General features: G+C 39.9%; 2 protein-coding genes across 4 annotated transcripts in view; both read right to left on the bottom strand.

Moving 5' to 3' along the window:
- Positions 1 to 3,436: 3,436 nt before the first annotated feature.
- On the bottom strand, positions 3,437 to 4,823 carry LOC112150613 (high affinity immunoglobulin epsilon receptor subunit gamma). The gene is made up of 5 exons (XM_024279036.2): positions 4,677 to 4,823; positions 4,474 to 4,587; positions 4,242 to 4,280; positions 3,877 to 3,906; positions 3,437 to 3,644 (listed from the first exon to the last, which is right to left on the bottom strand). The coding sequence occupies exons 2-5, from the start codon at positions 4,558 to 4,560 to the stop codon at positions 3,576 to 3,578; spliced, it is 225 nt and encodes a 74-aa protein (XP_024134804.1). The 5' UTR covers positions 4,561 to 4,587; positions 4,677 to 4,823; the 3' UTR covers positions 3,437 to 3,575.
- A 726-nt stretch (positions 4,824 to 5,549) lies between these two features.
- LOC112151256 (vang-like protein 2) overlaps positions 5,550 to 20,477 on the bottom strand; it is a 29,863-nt gene continuing 14,935 nt past the window's right edge. For all 3 annotated transcript variants that reach the window (XM_024280061.2, XM_036216164.1, XM_024280070.2), the window contains 7 exons: positions 18,351 to 18,704; positions 16,943 to 17,066; positions 15,623 to 16,230; positions 13,702 to 13,835; positions 13,418 to 13,553; positions 11,218 to 11,461; positions 5,550 to 7,371 (listed from right to left, as the gene is read on the bottom strand). In XM_024280061.2, coding sequence (XP_024135829.1) covers positions 7,111 to 7,371; positions 11,218 to 11,461; positions 13,418 to 13,553; positions 13,702 to 13,835; positions 15,623 to 16,230; positions 16,943 to 17,066; positions 18,351 to 18,421 — 1,578 coding nt within the window. In that variant the 5' untranslated portion in view covers positions 18,422 to 18,704 and the 3' untranslated portion in view covers positions 5,550 to 7,110. The remainder of the gene's footprint in view (positions 7,372 to 11,217; positions 11,462 to 13,417; positions 13,554 to 13,701; positions 13,836 to 15,622; positions 16,231 to 16,942; positions 17,067 to 18,350; positions 18,705 to 20,477) is intronic.

Genomic DNA, 20,477 nt, shown 5'->3' with positions numbered 1-20,477 from the left:
TGAAATCTCTCTAAACCACTCTTTTGTGTGATAAATCTTTAAAATTTGATTTAAAATAGCAACTTTTCTAAATTTGTTCAGATTTTTTAATCAATCTGGTGTATAGATGATTCATTTTGGCTTATTTGAAACTTTCCTGATTCGTTCTTTCTGGATTTTCCCCTCTTTTCTTCATTATTCAAACTAAATCGTGAGAGAAGCAGGATAAATATGTTGTAATGTTTTCTGAATGATAAAAAATATGATTTAGAGTTTAACCCTTTAACACCTGAGGCGTCATCAGTGACACTTAAACACAAAATCTTTAACATACTGTAACTTGTGCCGCTTTTCTCCTTCAGAATCTGCTGGAATAGTCTAGATTTTAGGACAAATTTTCTTAATTTATGTTCTCCATTGTTAGAAAAATGCCACAAGAATGTGTTAAAAACAGCAAATCGTATCAAGTTTTATTTATAAAAACCGCTTTTCAAGCATCACAGCAAAAACAGACAATAAAATCCAAACACCAACCCCCCTCCCCTCAATTCACACATTCACCCATGAGCCCACACTCAATGCATAGACACACATGAACACACAAAAAGAACTATAAAGAGACAGAAGGCTTGACTTTGCTGTGAGGAAACAAAACATCAGGGATATTTTATACCAGCAGCAGACAGCAACAGGGTCCACTCCACAAAACATCGTTTTCATCCGAGAGGGTCTTTAATGTCTTAACTAGGTTCAATATATCTATGTATCTTTTATTTTTATGTTTATGTGTCAGTGTCCTTGGGGAAAACACAGTTGCTAATGTGTGAATGTAACTGTGACTGAAGCCCTTTGGACCTTAAAGTAATGTAGAAAAGGTGCTTTATAATTATAGGACATTCACTTTTGTTTTTTATTGCCTGAAATAAACCACAAACTTAGAAAACAGCCTTGACAACTAAATAGTTCACGTTTGAGAAAGGAAAAAGTCTTTCAGCTGCCATCGTGACATCATGTCTATCATGATTACTTAGCATAAAATCTAGACTTTTCCTGGAGTCATTGAAAGCAACACCAGTTGAATGAGGGGCTTTGTTGTCCTGTTTCCAAAAATAGCTTCAATGTTATCTGAGATTGCATTATGTCAGTGATTTTTCCTGTTGACGCTGTCAGCTACAAACAACAAAAGTTACTTTTAGAGCATTTCTGAAGACTTGGAGGACGGATCTCAGCAGCTTTTGTTCCCTTGCTCAGCAGAAACACCACCTGTGTTCTCCTGAGGCCCTCAGCCCATCGCTGGGTGGGGTTTTATGATTCCAGATCAGTTCTTTTGATTCCTGCGTTGCAGTTATACCGAAGTCTGCAGGCGGACCGATACACTGGTGGGGGAGTCTCTGAGGAGGAAACATTTTATTCAGCTCATTTGTTCTAGCTTTTGAAGCAGCAATAAAACTGTCAAATGATAATAAAAGTTAAACTTTTTCATAGGAAAAGTTCAGCTTGTCTTAAATGTTTTGAAAATTAATTCACATTACTACTTTTTACTGAAATCCGTCATTTAGAACTTGTAAACAGTTTGTAAGCAGGAGGAATATTTTACTTATTTGTGACTATTTGTATAGGAAATTTTGAATATATTTGAATAAATGCACACATTTGTACAAACATATTTTTTATTAGCTTACATTAAATTAAAAAATATTTGACACATAAACAGACAATATGCAGATTTTGAGTTGTTTGATCATCCTTATTGATTCTTTTTATTTGCTATATTTATATAATTAGGACAACAGATAAAAGAAAATTCAACTTCACCATTTTTATTATTTAAACATCTGACTGAGAGTTTGATACAGACAACAATATTAGAAAAAAATTGGGTTACATTGTTTTTCTCTTTTATTTCTCTGCTCGACAATACAAAACGAATCACATGGCATTATAAATAACACCATTTAAAATAGTCTCAAAAGTAAAATTAGTATTTCTTTTTAGTGTCTGTAGGGAACCTTTTGCTAAAAAAAAAAAAAAAAAAAGATTTTTACGTCAAATTTGGTGAATTAAAAAAAAAATCGGGGTTGCTGGAGCCTATCCCAGCTCCAGGTGGGTGAAGGCGGGGTTCACCTGGACTGGTTTCCAGTCTGTACCCAGCCAGCAAGGCCAGGGGGTCCCATATGGTTTAAAAGTGGGCAGAAAATGTGGACCCCGAATGGGTTTGTCTGTAGGTTCTGTGGTGGACACTCAGTGGGTTAGCTCGCTACTCTAGTCAGCCTCCCAATGGATGCGTGCTAGCGAGCTCCGCTGTATTAAGCTAGCGAGCTCTGCTGTAGCAAGCTAGCCAGCCAGCTCTGCTGTGGCAAACTCTGATCGAGCTAGCAAGCTCCACCGTAGTGAGCTCCGCTGTATTGAGCTAGCGAGCTTGGCTGTAGCAAGCTAGCTAGCTCCACTTTAACTAGCCAGCCAGCTCCGCTGTAGCAAACTCTGCTGTATCGAGCTAGCGAGATCCACTGTATCGAGCTAGCTAGCTCTGCTGTAGTGAGTTCCGCTGCAATGAGCTCTACTGTATTAATCTTGCGAGCACCGTTGTCCACCGGGCGACTGGCTAGCATAGCGAGCTAACCCACTGAGTTCCCACTTAAGCCAATGTGGCAAACACAGGTGGAGCCACCACAGAACCTGTGGACAAACCCATTTGGGACCCACATTTTCTACCCACTGCTAAACCATATGTTGCCCATCTGTTCTTGCTGGCTGAATCACAGTTTTAAAAAAAAGAACTTTAAAATTAAAAACTTTCTGATAGTTCCTCCTGCGTGGTGTCTTGTAACAGACAGCGGTCAGTCGTCTTGAACGACAGATAAGAAACTAGAACGTCTGCACACGAGGTCACCAGAGGACCTAAATGCAAACACTCACAAAACCTCAAACTTCAATATTTCTAAGTGATCTGTAAGAGAGATCTTGAACCAGACAGGAAACGCTTTTTTGTTGCACAGGAAGGTCTGCTTTGCAGCTCGACGTCACACAAACCCCATGTGTTGGACACACCCCTCCCAGGCTAAAAATGACTGACAGAAATGTATTCGCTGGAACTGCGAGTCAATATTTGAGGATTAGTCTGTTTTCATTTTACTAGTTACTGAATTTCAAAAAATGTTTTTCACTTTAGTCATCCTAAAATGTGTTGCAATCTTCAAAAATGTAGTTTCCTCTTGACTCTGAGACTTCCTCACTGAAGACCTTCTAAAAGTCCTCCAGCATGCTGACGATGAAGACCTGATGAATGCTTTGAGAGCTGCTTTCTTTCATCATCAACCTTATGTAGCAGAATTGTTGAGGTGGAGGTTATAAATAAAGCTCATGGAAACAGGAAACACACTTCTGCTTTCATGGAAAGCGATGAAAGCAGCTGTGAGCCGAGTGGAGGACAGGAACAAACTGACAAAGTCTCGATTAGTAAGCTGCTAAATTAATTTAATGGTTATTGCACAAATGACAAAGAGATTAACTTTACAAAGAGGGACAGTAAAGAGATTCCGCACACATTCACAGTGCAGTGGGTGAAGCTCGTTTTCTTGCTCAGCATCTTCCTGCGCTCATGCCACCATTAACTTTTTATTGGTCCTGACGGTGTCGTACGTGTCAGCGCTGGGGGAGGTCAGACCCTGCAGGACACAAACAGCAGCCTTTGACGCAAAATCTCAAAAAACACACGTAAGTGTGAACATTTCCTGCTCTGAGCGTAGGTGTGATTCTGTGGCAGCCAGCTTCAGAAGATGAATTTACAAAGAAAACAGAGGAAAAGGGTCCTTTACCATCCACTGTGCGGCAAGCTGTCACTTTCCCCTCATGTGCCCCCTTTAATGTCTTTTTAAGCATTAGAATGAGAAGTCTCACCGCATAGATGCCTCCCTCAGCGGGCTGCTTCTGTGGGATGGAAACACACACAAAAACGCTTTTCAGCAGCAATCATTTCACAACGCATGCATCAGACCACAACTTACTGCCTAACTGTCCTTTTTTTTGTTTTTTTAAAGCCACATCAGTAATATCCCTGAGTTCAGACTTTTAGAAACTCAGGTGGAAAGTGAAATGTTCTAGATAGATGAAGCGCGTTGGTGGTCAGCTGCTGTTTACAGGAAATGGTCGGAGGAAGTTGGCTCTAAAAAAGTTGATGGTGCAATTCTACAAGCAGCGACTTTCAAAGCTAAGATTTTATCGACAAGAATTTCTCCCAAAAGAAGACAGACGCTTTAATTTACCTCAAGATGCCGGGTGGGGGATTTTTTGTCCGAAGTTATCTGTCAATAAAAAAAACAAACACGTTAAGAAATTTTGACTAACTTTAGTGCTTAATTAAGCAAACTGACTCAACATATAAATGTGGTTTCCAGCATTAATATCATTCTGCAGAAGAGCTTAATGTCAGGATAAAAGTGAATTCCAAACTGCAGGAGTGTTTGTGTGTGAGATTGCAGAGGTGGCGTGTCTTACCTTCAGTCTGAAGTACAGGACAGTGAGGATGATCCCGTAGAGGATGAGAAATCCATCCAGCACGTAGCACCCGATCATCCCCGACATGGTTTCACACGGAACGCAACCTCCTTTCTAGTGAAAACACATCCCAACTTTTGATGATCCACAAAACCAGGAAACCGTTTCGGCTGAAGACGCCGACCGTCGGGGACGGGACTCACCTGCAGGCTAGGTGTTCTCTGCTTTGCTGCTTCCTCGACGGCTCTCAGCAGGATGTCACCCTCTGAGAAAGACTGAGCAACTGCAAACAGGAAGTGAGAGGCTCTCTGTCCGTTTTGAAGCTGCAAAACAACTCTTTCTTCACCAACACCCTCCCTTCAGAGCAGTTCCCCTAAAGCACGTGTCAAAGTCAAGGCCCAGGGCGACCGGATCCGGCCCTCCAGATCATTTTATTTTATTGTTATTAATAGCCAGATGTGATCTCATTTCTGACTTGTATAATTTTAACAAAATATATTTTTATGGAGAGTAAATTGTTGAAAGTTATTTAAGGTTTAAGTTGATTTATTCTGGAATAATATTACTTAAAAATACTTTATTATTCATAATTATGTTAAAAGGTTACAGTTTTAAATGTTTAAAAATGGGGATTCTGCTAACTTTTGGGACTGTTTTGGTTTTTACTAAGATTTCATAGGCTAATTTGGAGTTTAGCTAATATTTTAGCTACATGCTAAAGTTTTGTTAATTTCAGCATCTTCAGCTTTCAGTACTAGCATGTTTAGTGGCCAGCATTCCCACTAGCATTATCACAGCTAATGTTATATATCTAGTTCATAATCATGCTAAAAATTGCGTTTTTTAAGTTTAAAAAATGTAGTTTTAGAGTGTTCAATAAATGTTCAGGTGTGTTTTGGATTTTGACCCCTTGTGCGATTGATTTCGAGACCCCTGGCCTAAAGGCTTTTAAAGAATTCTCCCGTGAAAATTCCACTGACACTCAGTGGCCTTCAGAAGAACTCCTGAAGTAGAATCAAATCCTTTAATAAAAAAAAAAGAATTTGATTAAAGGAAAAAGCACAAAAGACATCTGATAAGGAAAAGAAGGTTTTAATGATGAAAAAGTGTCTAAAACACTATACAAACTACAGTTACAAAAGGGAACACAAACCTACAAATACTTTTTACAAGCCTCCTTTCTTTTTCAGTAAAAACATTGCATCATCATAACTTAGGCACCTTAAAAAACATAAAAAAATGCACCCAAAATGAATTGCAAGCATGCATTTTTATTTAAAAAAAGGATTTGGGTCATTCTGGAAAAATATTTAAAGGGTTTTCAAGAACCAGTCATCCAGCGCTCAGATATGTGAGACGGAGGAGCCCTTTGCTTTTTCTCGTCTGCAGAGTAAGGCGGAGTAAAGCTGCTGCTTCTCGGGAGGTACAATCACATGTCTGGTTTTATGGGACATGAACGGAACAGTGAGGAGTCCGTCCATCTGGAGTTAAAGCATAGCTGCCCGCTCAGTCCGAAACATGAATTCAGAACTTTTTATTGGATTACAGACTGTTTGCCAAGTGGTCAATTTGCACGGAGAAGTGAAACTGAGAATGCTCACTTGGAGGGTTGACAAACGTCAAAAATAGCCCTTACGTTGAATGACTTCATGGTTATGATTTCCATCTTTGTTCATCCTGTCGTATTTAAGTGAAGTATTGGATTATACCAATAAAATACGAAATTTTATTTCGAAAAAACAAAAAGATTAGGAGTTTTTCGTCTTCGGAATATCAAAAGTAAGGTAAAGTTGTCTCATATTTTATGATGGGAGGCCAACAGATTTTCTGTTTAACCCTTTAACACCAGAGACGTCGCCGACGACACTTAAATAACTACTTTTTAATCGTTAAGGTCATTCCAGCAGCGCCGCTTTTCTCTGCTTCAGAACCTGCTGGAATGACCTTAACGATCTAAAAGCTACAATAAGTAAAAAAACATCAAATCTGGAGCTAAATCTCTGGTGTTAAAAAGTTAAACAAAAGCATCACAAACATTAAAGCAGATCATTTTTATATAAAAAATCATTTAAAGCATGAATAAAATTTCAGAAATTCCCATTAGGGTGTTGTTTTAAATCGCAGCAATAGTCTGACTAAATGGAAACTTTGATTGAGTGATTGAACCTGGTGATTTTTCACTTTTTTTAAATAAACCCCTTTTAAAATCATCAAAAAGCTAACACGCTACGTGTGAGAGGAGAGTGACCAGCAGCATCACCAAACTAAAGCATCGCTGCTGCATGATTAGGAATGCACATCCACTCTTATTAACAGTCATAAAAAGGACATACATTGGCTGGCTGAACATATTGCTACATTCTGTATCTTCCGAACGAAGCGGTCCCGTCTGAAAAAGGACCAGGAGGCAGTGGTGTATCAACTGCTTCCTCTGGACTTCACGTCTCGAGTTCAGTGGTTACGGCGGGTGACGAGGCAAAGAGGAAGAAAGGTTTTTACAGTGTGCTATGAAGACACTGGAGGAGAAAAGGCCTCTTCGTTTCACTGACCACTCTTTGATAGCAGTGGCAATTCTACATGCTCCTCCTCTTCTTCATTGTTTTCTCATTCCAGCAGGACGGAGCAGAAGAGAGGAGTTCAAACCGAGGTCTCCGACTGCAGCCTCATGACGAATTTGTGGCTCTTGGGGTCGATAAACTCCTCCCCGAGCCGCAGGAAGGGCAGGGGTGTCACCGTGACGACCAGGGAGAAGTCCAGACGCCGCAGGGAGAAGACCAGACCCTGACGGAGGGCGGAAGTCACCGGCTCCTCGCTCACCAAAGTCCACTGGCGCCCTCCGCCGGTCTGCTGCTGGTACTGCATGGTGGGGCCGGGAGTCAGGTAACGCTCCAGGAAAGCCTGAAGAGCAAAGCTGGAGGTCATTCAAGGAAAGTGTGCCGTCCATTTATATGAGATTTTACAACTTTTGACTCCTTTAACCTAAAATACCTGTTTGCCTGTTATTTGTTACTCGATAATACAATTTGAATAAAGAATAAAGACAATATTTGTGCATTTTAAAAATGTCTAGTCATGTCAACTGATATATAAACTAGGGCTGGGAATCAATTACAAAAATAACAAATTAATCGCAAACCTGGAAAAAAATTAATCGCAATTAATCGCTATCATATTTTTTTTTAAGTCTCAGTATTTGCCGACCACTTACGAATAATCACAATATGAAATCCCACACAAAACTCTACATTTACAACATGTATTTTTAATTTTTGCTGTCAATCGATTACACAAATAATTGGATTAATCACACCTTTGTGTCAATCAGGATTAATCAGTGTTTTACCAGGTAAAATGCATTTGCACAATATGGCACCCGACCATGGATCAAATAACCATTTTTTTGTGAAAAAGTGATCTAAACCACAAAAATAGCAAAAATAAAGTACTAAAAACTGATAAAATACCAGATCAAATGTTTTAACGCACGCCGTGGAAGCCTGAACCTCCGAGTTAAAGTGAGGGAATGTTTCTTTGATTAATTTGTATTAATAAATATTAACGCATGAATTCTTTTTGATTAATCGCGTGCATTAATGCGGTAACTTTCACAGCCCTAATATAAACCTTTGTTTAGTGGTTTCTAAAGCAAAAACAGTAAATAGATAGTCTGTAGGGCATTTTTTTCTTTTTCCATTGTTCCATTTTAACATTATATTTAAAAAATCAAAATAAAAGTAAGAATTCTACATTAATTCAGAAGTTTTAATCCAGAGTTTTTTAAATAAATAAAGGTATGTGTCATATTTTGGTGTTTTTAAGAGTTTAGAGCGACTGCTGTAATGACATGAATGAATTCATTAGAGGGTCACCAAACCCTAAATTAACTTTTTTTGTCTGTTGACCTCCATAAATGGGGCTTTAAAAGGGCTATCATTGCCAAATTTTTGACAGATTAAAATAAACTTGTTTAATTCTTGAAAATATAGTCCAAAACGGTCTGTGTGCTGCCCCCTACAGGTTGAATTGAGGCATTGCAGTTGAATTTTAAGATCGGAAGCCATGCAAGTTTCAGAAGTCCCACGTCAGATCTCCAGTAATGATAACAATCCTGTTTCCCAAGCCCCACCCCTCTGACTAGATTAGGACATTTTGGCTGTGGGCGGAGTCAGCCTCCAACTTCCCTGTTTGGTTACCCTTAAAACCCTTCCGCTGTCTTTGGGGTCCAGATGACTCCAACCACATGTTGATGTGTGATTCCTTCCATGACAAATGTGGACAAAGGTGGACAGGATTTTATGTCTGCCATGGACATTAGTGAAACTCAAAAATCAAGGATAAAAAATAGTTCAGCACACTGTCTTGTGGGGTCCAGATGACCCCACTTTTAGAGGGTTAAAGGGGGTAGAAATCCCTCAAAGGCTCCGACAGAGTAACTCGGGCTGTTGTAAGAGGTGAACTTGAGGTCCTATTTAGACGAAACTCTTTCTCACAAAACGTATAAACATTCTGGGACTCAACTTTATGGAATGGAATACCAATAATAATAAACGAAAGAGATGATTTTGCCTTTAAAAAAAAACAGTTGAAACTGTGGATTTTGGAGTCTCAAATGTGCAATCACAAATAAACAGAAATATGATAATATTATTACAAAGTAGAGGTTGTAGCTGATCACGGATAATCTGTGATCCATACAGATCACAAGCCACAGTTCGGCACACGATTGTATCGTTGACCAACCCAACACCCCACCCCCTTCGCACACTTTACGCTCTCATAATTTAAACCAATTGTCCGTTCACATCGAATGCAACTGGAATTAAATTCATGTCAATCGTCTTTGTTTTAACAAGCGCTAAAGAAGCTGCTTGACGTTTCTCCAAGAGTCTGTTAACCTGAAGCTCACGGCGCATGTGGGAGGAGCTCCCTCAAAAACTTTTCTCTACCTCATCATGGAGGATGCTAATGGTGACATATCAGGTTTGTTTAATTTTAAGAGCTGAATAAAATCATCAGAACACATCTCCGTTCTGGGCTCAGGAAATCTCCCAGTTAGGATCAGCAGCTGCCCCGCCAGGAGAAAGCTGCTGATCCGTAACAGGGAAGCATGCAGTCGGGGGACAACAGTATGGCAAGCAAAAGGGGTCATAAATCACCAGGAAAAGCAGGTATGGCAGTGCCATGTTTTAAGGATAACAGTTATTTTAAATATTTAAATGTTTCCAGAGTTAGTTTGAATAAAACAATTGCTACAAAAAATGCATTTTAAGGGTATTAAGTACTTCATATATTTTATCAAATATGTTTTGAAGCTTTTCCAAAAATTAATTTAAGCTTTTATCTTGTTTTTTTTGTTGTTTTTTTTACTTTTTACCGATCCGAAAAATGATCTGAACAATGACCCTAAAACCGTGACACGATCAGAACCAGGAGTTTGTGATCCGTTACACCTCTAATACAAAGCAAGCTCATTTTAAAAATGGTTTATCTGTTCAAAATTTATTCTGTATTTTATTTATATTACTTTCTCTACTATGTTTTAAAATTGTAAGTGTACTGTCTCTCTCTTCCGCTCGGTTTTGTTTCTTTTCAGATGACCTAAGGACTCCAGATGGCCTATGTACATTTGTTTTAATGTTAATTGATATGAAGACCCTTTCTCAATAAAATTAAATAAACAAGTCTAAAAAATAGATGCAAAGCCATCCATACAACATTAAAACACTTAAATACAATTTAAAAAACCACAGAGAACAACAGTTTTCCATGGTAGGGCCACAATGTAGATACAGTTAATGGGTACCTCTAACTATCGTATTTTTTTTTAATTTTGCATAGTTTGCCCAGTGGTGCGACTTTTGATAAAAAAAATGAATAAATAAATATAGGCTTATACATTCATTATTTTTCCACTAAAACATTAGCAATTTTCCCCCTAATTACCACTAGAGGGCACTGAAGGTGTGTATTTAAGTATTTGCCACTGACAGCAATGCAGAAGAAGAACCGCTGTTGAAAACAAACATGTAGGAAAATCTGATTGTTCCCCTCATCGAGACATTATCGTTCTTATTTTTATGTTTTCTTTCTTGGACTAAAGTGGGACAGCTAGCTATCAAACTGGGTCAAAGAGCTGTCATTCAGACCTAGATTTTATTTTTAGAATTCTTCAAAATAAATGAACCTGATCTTCTATCATCATTTTCCATGCATTTCAAATGAGATTCAGGATATGCTTCATGTAGCGATGAGGCTAAAAACTTGACGGGGGGGTTTAGTTTATGAACACATTTAGGAAAGTATTAAGTATCAAATCTGTATCAAGATGATGAAGAGGCAGCAGGCATGAAATTGACACGTAAATCATGTCTAGTGTGAGCACAGCATAACGGCGAGTGGATTTGATCAGAAGTTTGGAACTTTTATTGAAAAAGTACTACATATATGAGTTTTTCTTTGCTATTTATTCTTCTACTGTAACTTATACTCTGAAGTAATTAATAGTCCAAAAAATCAGTACTCTCTGTTTTTCTGAACTACATTTCAAATCTTTTTTTTTCAATATAGTTCACTTTGTAGTAGACTCATGCAAAAAAGTATGAATGTCTTTCCTAAATGACTTAACACAAAGGTATACTTCTCAAACATCAAACTTCATGATAAATTCCACATCTCACATTACTAAGATTTCATTCAAATATGGTCATCAAAGACTCTTGAGTTGACGGAGGACGGTGAACCTGCCTTGGGGGTCATGTTATGCGTGATGCAGAACTGCAGGTGTGAGATGATGCTCTCCATGCTGTGGAAGGCCTGCTGCCGCGTGGTCCTCAGGTACTTCTGCATGGCTCGCGCCATCGGGGCAAAGATGGCTTGAGCCGCCTCCCGGGGGTCCATCTCCTCTCTGGGGTGTTTGGGAGACGAGGTGGCCTCATCCTTGTGGAGACGCTTGATGTGTGTGAAGGCCTCTTCTACCGCCACCACTAACCTGCAGCACAGCAACAGAGCACAGCTTTAACATGCCCACCCATTATGGGAAATGAGTGAAAATGGTGAAGGAAGCTGGGGTCAAGAGCTGGAAACTCCCAAACAAAGGCTGCTGGCTTTGACCTAAAGAGGTTCACAAGAGACAATGAAGCCAGACAACCTGCAAAAGTGTTTGCTCAGTGGCAGAGCAGACCCACAACAGCAATGCTCAATGGTCTCTCTGAAAATAGAGCCTAGCAACCTCCCTGAACAGAACCCAGTAACCATCACAGTGGCAGACATCCAACAAAGAGCCTCAGGTATGAAGAACTGGACAGCACCGGGTTCTGACATGATGTACACCTACTGGCTAAAATAACTCACAGCACTCTATGAAGACCTGGCAGCACAAATGAACCGGATGCTAAGAGATGGGACTGTGAGCGGCCCTTCACATGACGACCTTTAATTCATTGTGTTGAAGGAAAAATAAATAAATAAATAAAAATTGTGACTTTAAAACTGTGAATTGAATCGAAAAAAACGGTTGTTTTTCCACATCAGAACAATACAAAGAGGACAAAAACTACCATGTCTCAATCCAAAAATTAAGTTACATTATTGATACAATTGATTGATTTGATTTTTTATACTGGTATTGGTCGAATCAAAAATCCAATTTCCTCAGACAAATCAATCTGGTTGATTCATGGATTCAATGTTACAGCTCTAGTCCACTAGCGTGATTGATTACAAGAAAGCCCATGACTCAATGCCACACACCTGGATCGCTGGAGATGTACAACATCCACAGACTCTAAGAGCCTTCATAGGAAACTCAATGAAGTTGTGGAAAACCACCCTTGAAACCAATGGCACGCCGACTAGTGTCCATCAAATGTGGCATCCACCAAGGCAATGCTCTGTCCCCACTGCTGTTCTGCAAAGGTCTGAACCCCCTCAGCCAAATTATCAATAAGACTGGCTATGGATACCAACTCAGAAATGGAGCCACCATCAGTCACCTCTTCATCAAGCTATATAAAAACAAGCCTTGAAAGTGTATTAAACATTAAACATCTTTATGTTTACACAGACAACACAGCTGTAGCTTTCTGGAGGTCAGGTTAACAGTGTGACACTCTAGACTACAGGGTTTTCCCCAGATGCTCTGGTTTCTCCCTCTACCAAGAAAACCCCCAATTGTAATCCCTTAATTCTCTTTTTATTATTATTAAAAGAAAAAATTAAATAAAAAAGAATAAATTCTGATTAATAAACACATTGCATGCACTACCTTTACTCAAACACAAAACTGTTTTAGATTTTTGTTCAAAAATTGTTCCTGATATATAGTGTCTCTACTGTAAATGTTTTTTGGTTTTAACCTTTTAAGGTATGACAGGTCTATAGGTATTATAAAGAAAAACAAACAATATATATATATATAGATATAATATATTTTTTAAATATCTTCAAATCTTTTTAAAATACATTTTTCCTACCAACACCAAGACATTTCAAAACGCAAAGATTGAACTAATAAAGCACATTTATGCAGTTTGAGTTTCTTAGCCAAACAGAAACGCTGCTATTTATGTCTTTTCTTTACAAAAAAAAACTCCTCAGAAAGTTGCTGTGAAACATTTTTGGAGTGCCGTGGCGTGCTGCCATTTAATGTGGGCTTTCCCGTATTTAACATTCACCAATCATGTAGCTGCAAACCTCGAAATGACAAACGGATTCATTTCCCAGCAGTCAAAACACTGAGGCGTGTAGGAACAGGACTGCCTGAAGTCGTTTTAAAGGAGAAGTCAAGTAGTTAAGGTTAGAATCCATGTTGCAGAGTGCAGCAGCTCACATCTTTATGCTCTGTGTCCAGTCAGTACATGTCTAGATTAATGTGTTGAAAGACTGGTTCAAACTCCATTTTTTAATCCAAATGCAGACAGCTTTTGATCAGCTTTTATTTACTGACCTGGCTTTACGCTTCCGTATCCTGCGCTCCATCTCGGCCTCCTCGTAGTAGTACTCATTGTGGGAGTTGTCTCTCCTCCTGGCAGCGGCTGCGATCATGGCTCGCGACTGGCCTGTAGAGTTGTTGGTCGTGTTTTCTGCAAGACGGCACACGCAGAGGGAGGATGAAAGAGGTTGTGATTCGCCGACATTCAAGTGGAATCAAGCGCAGCATAAAGTTTACATCTAAATCCCCACAGGCGGATTCTGGCTGCAGAAATGAGTTTACGGTGGAGAGGCGTTTACCGTCAAGAGAGTAAACCTTGAAGCCCGTCATCTTCTTGGACAGAATGGACTTGGGCAGGTTGAGCAGGGCGGGGTTGTAGACGGGAAAGTCGCTGTAATAACGGTCCAGCACCCAGACCGCTGCCCGCTGGATGCTGAAACACAGAGAAGCTGCCATCAGAGAAGGTCAAGCCTTCAATTGATTACTTTAGCATGAACAAACACAGAAAAATCCTGTTAAACCTGCATTTTAGGATCTTTTTAGTCTGCTCAAACACACTCACTGCACCATAAGCTGAGAGTATAATTGAAAACAAAAGCATAGGTATGACTGGGGTGTGCACGTGATACATACATTCCCCCCTAAACTACTCTTCTTGATTTCTTACGGTAGGACTGACTGTAAGAATCCCACAATTATTACATGAACAGCCCTAATGGACTCCTGGCACAGTCTGCAGGATTTGAGGATGTTGGTAAAAAAATGACAAATTTATATGACAGGTCTCACCTACTTCATCTTCACATTAGTGTTCCCTACTAACTGTTGTCCACAGCATGCCCCCAAAAAAGAACGAAGTGCATAAACACTTTCTTTCTTCACCACGTGTCAAAGTCAAGGCCCGGGGGCCGGATCCGGCCCTCAAGAGAATTCTATCCGGCCCTCCAGATCATTTTGGTTCATTGTTATTAATGGCCTGATGTTATCTTGCTCTTATTTCTAACTTGTATAATTTTGGCAAAATATATTGTTATGGAGAGTAAAATATTGAAAGTTATTTAAGGTTTAAGTTCATTTAATCTAAAATAATATTCCTGCATTTTTATTATTCATAAATGTGCTAAAAAGTTACAGTTTTAAAGTTTAAAAAAATTGCATTCTGCTAGCTTTTTAGACTATTTTGGAGTTGAACTAATATTTACACGCTAGCTGTTGTGGCTTCCGTTTTTTACGCCATTTTTAAGTTTAGCAACATGCTAGCTGTTTTGGTTAATTTAGGCTTATTTTCCCATTTTTTAACCTATTTTAAAGTTTAGCTATTTATATCAGCAACATGCTAGCTGTTTTGGCTAGCAAGTTTTTTTATGTTTTGTTTTTTAGGCTAATTTGGCATTTAGCTAATATTTCAGTGTTTTTAGCTATTAGCTTCAGCATTTTTAACTATCAATTTTATCATTTTCCTGCTTGACTGTTATCCAAAAGAGTGTCAGAAACGTTTCTGGACCTCGTCACAGAGGACACAGATTCTTCCAGATTGGATTTATTTCTTTTGAAGAGCTGAATAAAAGCATCGGTACACGTCTCCATGTCTGGGTTTAGAGAATCTTCCAGTGAGGACCATCAGCTTTCCTGCGCTGTGGCAGGACAGCTACTGGTCTGTTGAACAGGGGAGGGCAATATGGCAAGAAAAAGGAATTCAGGATTCCTGCTTAATTCCATCTTAATTTTACCCGTTTTATTTAGGATTTAATTTGGAGGGTGGGACAAGAGAAAATTTGAATTTTAGGGGTTACTCCAGATAAGATTTGGTATTTTCAAGCATTCTTTTCTCTCCATTTTGTAGATTTGGTCTCCAGATGTGTAAATGTAATCAGAAACTACATGTTTTAGTTCAAAGATTTGTCCAACTGGGTCACAGAGAGATGAATGTTGACACAGCTCCTGTAGGAGAGGATAGGAGAGTCTCTGAATGATGTGAGATGTGATTACTGAAACCTTTGTAGAGCTCTTCACAATAAATATTGTGAAGTAAATGTGTATTTCATGCATTGTTAATGAGATTTACAGTAAATGCTTCATGTAATGAAACATGACAGTAGCTCCTCCCACATGCTACAGGAGCGTCTAATGAGTGAACATGTTTTACAATCACTACGACTTTGCTGCTGAGAGTAAAAAACTGATGATTTCAATACAGAGGAGCAACAATCCAACACAGACCTGAGGTGGCCCACATTGTAGAATTTGCTGGCTCCATCTGCGCTCCGGACCACCTTCAGACAGAAGGCTGGCTGCAGGTGTCGGACTTCCAGTAAGACCAAAGCCAGGTACTGGATGAAGAGGAGGGCGTCCACAAGGGAGGCGGCGTACTCCACAATGCCCCTGTAGTCCTTCTCCCGGGGCTCCAGCACTCGCACGCCGTAGAACAACCAGTAGGACGCCACAAACAGGAACACCAACACCATGAGCAAGCAGCGGAAGACGAAAAAACGAGGCAGGGTGGCGCGGGGAGGGCGGAGGAACAGCGCCCAGGACGAGATGAGAAGAACAAGGAGCTTGAAGGCCAGCGAGACGTAGAGACCCTCGCAAGGCGTCCCGCAGGTATCCAGGTCGTCCCGCCACAGGACCTGGGGGAGGATGAGGAAGGCTAGAGGCGTGATCAGAGCAAAGAAGCTCAGGCAGCCCCCCAGCACTGGGCCGACGAAGCGCTTGCACTGCAGAGGGGTGGAGTCCTCTAAGTCTTTGGTGGCGCGGGTCAGGTCCTCGTTGGAGATGCTGTGCTCTGAGGTGCCTGTGACCACGGTGGTCGTCTCGCCCCAGTTATCATCCTGAGGAAGGATCGAAAACAACAAAAAATGATAAACAAAGATCCCTGTGAATTCTACAAAAAGGAGTTTACTTCATTTTTGTAACCAGGTAGGTTTGGAATTGAAACACACTGAGCCAAATATGCAATAATCCTTTTTCTATGCTGAAAACCCATTTAAAGCTCATTTTAAAAGCGTCTTCAAACTGTTTAATCCCCACTCACAGGGAAAAATGTCCTTAATCGTCTCCAAACCCTTAATAGGAATGAGGGTTTTTACAATTTGTTGCAGTAATGGTGACCGCCCGGCTTACCGCTACACTGACAGCTCCTCACTGTTTACTTAGAGAGCCCCTCTTTGCTTTAACAAGAAACGAGTGTGTGTCCTCTCCCTCCTTAAAGACAGCCGGCCTCTGGTGTTAAGCTGACGCCTTTTAGGAGAACACAAATGTCAACACCTGCTCTTTCCCCGCTGACAGGATTCAAACAAAACCACCAACTGCTCCGATGAAACACAACCGAGCTGCCGAGAGAGCTAAAGAACCCACTTAGAGAGAAAAAAGGGAACATCTGCCGGGTCAGTGGGAATCAATCCACCACACCTCCTCCATCAGAACAGCCGGGAAGTCCCCGTTCCAGTGAGCACTGGAGACGCTGACGTCTGCATTAAAAGCAGCTTTTAGAAAAGCCTAAGAAGTGAATAATTCTGTAAAGTCAGATGAGGAGCGGCTCACCCGGTCATCTCCACGGGTGGACTCTGCATCCAGAAGCGGCTCTCCTGGAGTTTGGATGGTGACCGATTTGTCTCCACGGCTGCTGCTGTCTCGGCTCTTGGAGCGATGACGGTCCCTCCGGTCCCTGAGGGGGCAAAAGAGATTTTCAGGGTTAGGACGGGTGCATTCACTCCTAATACGCTCTGGTGATGGGTGTTCGTGGGCAAAACATTTAAAAAATTGAGAGGTTTTTCTACAATTATTACAACCCTGAGTCTCCTTGTAACTCCCTGTGACATCACTACTAACCCAGACTGGCACTACTGTGCATGTGTGTCAAAGACAATGGCAGACGCTGCATTAGAAAGCATGCAATGTAGAGTTTTGACACAGTTAAAAAAAAAAAATAATAAAAAAAATAATAAACAACTTATCAACTATTAAATTAGTCGTTGACTATTTTAATACTTATTAGTTGTCAACTAGTTAACTAATCATGGCAGCACTGGCAGCTACTGATGAAAAATAAACTTCATTTAGTGTTTTCTCTAAAGCAAAAAGTGACTTCTTTTCACAGCTGAATATAAATTCAGGAGGGTTTAAATTAATTCAATTCAACTTTATTTATATAGCCCAATATCACAGAACAATTGCCTCATTGGGCTTCATGCTGGTAATTTACAGAAGCAGAAAGTCGCTCACAAAACATAAACAGTAGCTAATTGCTAAACCAAACCAAGTAAATAAAACTGGTTATTCCTGGCCTTAGACCCTCCCTCCCGGTGAGGAAAAACTCCTCAAAAAAGGACTTTATTAGTTCCTTTTTAAGAGATAATTCATTAAAAATGATGTCAGTGTGTGTTCGGTTTAGATGAGCATTGGAGGTTTTTCTTGTTCCTTCATATTTGGCTGAGTTTTCAAACATGTACATACATGTTCAGACTCTCAGATTAAATGTGGCCCTGCTGGTTTATTAGAAAGTTGTTTTATTATGGAAATAAACTAATAAAAAAAATAACTAAGGTATATTGTCAGACAGAATAGTTTGTTTCACAAGAGTAAATCCGGCACATGAGTGACGGATGATGTTTGGAAATCCTGGTATTCATCTGCAGCAGACCTTGACCGGAGTCCTTCAGCTCTTTTGATGCTGTAACAGTTTCAATCTTAACTTGTATTTGTCACTTTGTTCACGGCTGAAAGTAGTTTATGTAACCTCATAAATCATCTGTTTAAAGCTTGGGGGAGGCTGCATGTGCACTGCTCTGATCAGTGACTCGGCGTTGAGGTTATTCATGAGAAGCTGCAGATTCTTGCTGCTGTTGCCTCCGAGTGTGAAGAGCAGAGCGTCACGAACGGGGTTTTAATTTAAATGTTTTATTCTGTCAATCATCACAACGTTGCTGCTTCTCGTCTTTGATGTACTCACCTGTGCTTGCGGGAGCTTCTGGAGTGGGAGGACTTGTAGGAGTAGCCCGAGTACTGCGAGTCGTTGTCCATGTCGCGGGTCGGCAGTAGGCGGGCTTTACGGGCCCCACCTCCTCCCCCCTTGGCGTGCTGCTCGCAGACTCCTCCCAGCTGGCTCTTGCGCTCCGAGATGGACTTGGTGGAAAGAGCCAGAGGCAGCTTGAGCAGGTCAACCTTGCTCCTGAGGGAATCTATCTTGGAGGCCGAGGAGGAGGGAGCAGGAGAAGGGAGGCCGGAGAGCAGGGGGGGCTACGGAGAGGAAGAGGGAAGAGGGGTGGGAGAGTCCAAGCAAAGGGAAGCCGCAGGTTCCTGAGGTCTGGAAGACAGAGAGCAGAGATTAAGACGTACCTCTGCCGATCATTCCTGATAAACTAAGCATGATGACTGAACAAAAACTGCATAATCAGATTAACGTTCAGCCTCTTTTCCTGCCTCAACTTCCTGCATTATATTTCACACACATTCCCTCCAGTCTGTGAGTTCGTCATATTTCACATTGTGGTTTAGCTCCAATTAGACGATAAGCATCGCGGTGATATTCTGCCTTCAAAACCAGTTAAAATGTTTTCAGAGGAATGTATTTACTTAAAGCTCAGAGAAAACAAGTCCAAACAATATATATGGAACTATGGGACTATTCTACTGTTTCCTCTAAAAGGATTTTAAAATCCAAATACGTTTTTTAAGGTACAAAGAAAATATTCAACTAGTTTAGGACAAATATATCATAAAAATGTTCAACGCTGGTTATCTCCTAGTTTCTTTCTAACAAGCTCCAGTGCAGTATTCATGAATATTTCATCAAGTGAAGTCTATGAGCAAAGACTCAGAGGAAATCCCAGATTTTAGGGACTAAAAATAAAGAAAAAAATTTGAAAGATTAAAGAAAGAAAGATCTGATGGGAAATATTCAAGGATTTACAGACAAACAGTTTGGATCTATAAGATAGGCTCTAAACTCGGTCTGGTTAACATTCCAAAAACCTTCAAACTCAATATTCAGTACTAAATATATAACTATTATGACTCAGTTTTAAGAAATATTCATTACAATGTTAAATATTAGAGCTCAGGATTGTTGCTAAGGTGGTGATCCGATTCGATTCACAAATCAAGATCAATAATTCACAGACCAAACCATGATTCTTACTATTCATTATGCTAAAAATATCTTGATCTATTTTTATCTTATTTTTTAAAAATGCTTTTATTCTGACATTGTACAGCACTTTGGGTCTAACGGACAATTTAAGTGCTTTATAAATAAAGTTTATTATACTATGACAGAAAAGTATGTATGTTTTTAATGGCCGTATAAAAACTAAAGTTAGATGTATTTAATCAGAATCAACAGAATATCACAGATAAAAGCACAATAATTCTAAAAGGAATGGTATTTATCGCTTTAAACAAAGTCACACTCAAAGGTTTTTCTGTCTTCAGCAGTAAACAAACAGAAACATCTCTGTTGCTTTGGATCATTTAACTACAAATCCTGGAAATGCTTTACTAACAACAGTTACAGTAGATTGATGATGATCATGATAGCAAATACAAACACAGCAACACGTACATAGAAATGGAACAACTAGAAAACACTTGCAGTTCTTTCATCTAAACTCATTTTACAGACGCGTTCCGGCTACTGACTGTTTTAGAGAACCGAGTGAGTGTGACATCACCGTAGAAAATGACTTCCGGCTCCAATCAAATGAAGTCAATTCAGTCGCCATTTTTTCTGTGATACGCACATTAACTCCGAGTCGGTCAGAGTCAATATTTCTATGGTAATCACTCTCACCAATCAGGGGAGAGCTGGTAATAAGGCGGGCTCAGAAGAATCTGTCAATCAAATGGTGAACATGAGACCACCTGTTTTTCTTGAGGCTTCTGATTGGTCTGTTTATAACTTCAATACCTTTTTACTACAAAAAATAGAGGGTTATCAAGAACATGATCGGATTAAGAATGGTTATTCTGACCAACAGAATGACTGAGTACCGGTAATATATGTTTATTTTTCTATAGAAGTCTTTGGGATTTTTGGCGTCTTGGAGCAAGCAGGTACTTCTAGTTTGGAATAGGGGTG

This window comes from Oryzias melastigma, linkage group LG17, assembly GCF_002922805.2.
Source record: "Oryzias melastigma strain HK-1 linkage group LG17, ASM292280v2, whole genome shotgun sequence".
NCBI classification, from domain to species: Eukaryota; Metazoa; Chordata; class Actinopteri; order Beloniformes; family Adrianichthyidae; genus Oryzias; species Oryzias melastigma.
This window is presented reverse-complemented; position numbering and strand designations above follow the sequence as displayed.

What these genes read in the sequence shown, in the direction of transcription:
- LOC112150613 (XM_024279036.2), bottom strand. Translation starts at nt 4,560, where the DNA reads ATGTCGGGGATGATCGGGTGCTACGTGCTGGATGGATTTCTCATCCTC. An exon ending in TCCTGTACTTCAGACTGAAG is followed by an intron (nt 4,281 to 4,473) that starts GTAAGACACGCC and finishes TTTTATTGACAG; the next exon opens with ATAACTTCGGACAAAAAATC. An exon ending in CTGAGGGAGGCATCTATGCG is followed by an intron (nt 3,645 to 3,876) that starts GTGAGACTTCTC and finishes TGTGTCCTGCAG; the next exon opens with GGTCTGACCTCCCCCAGCGC.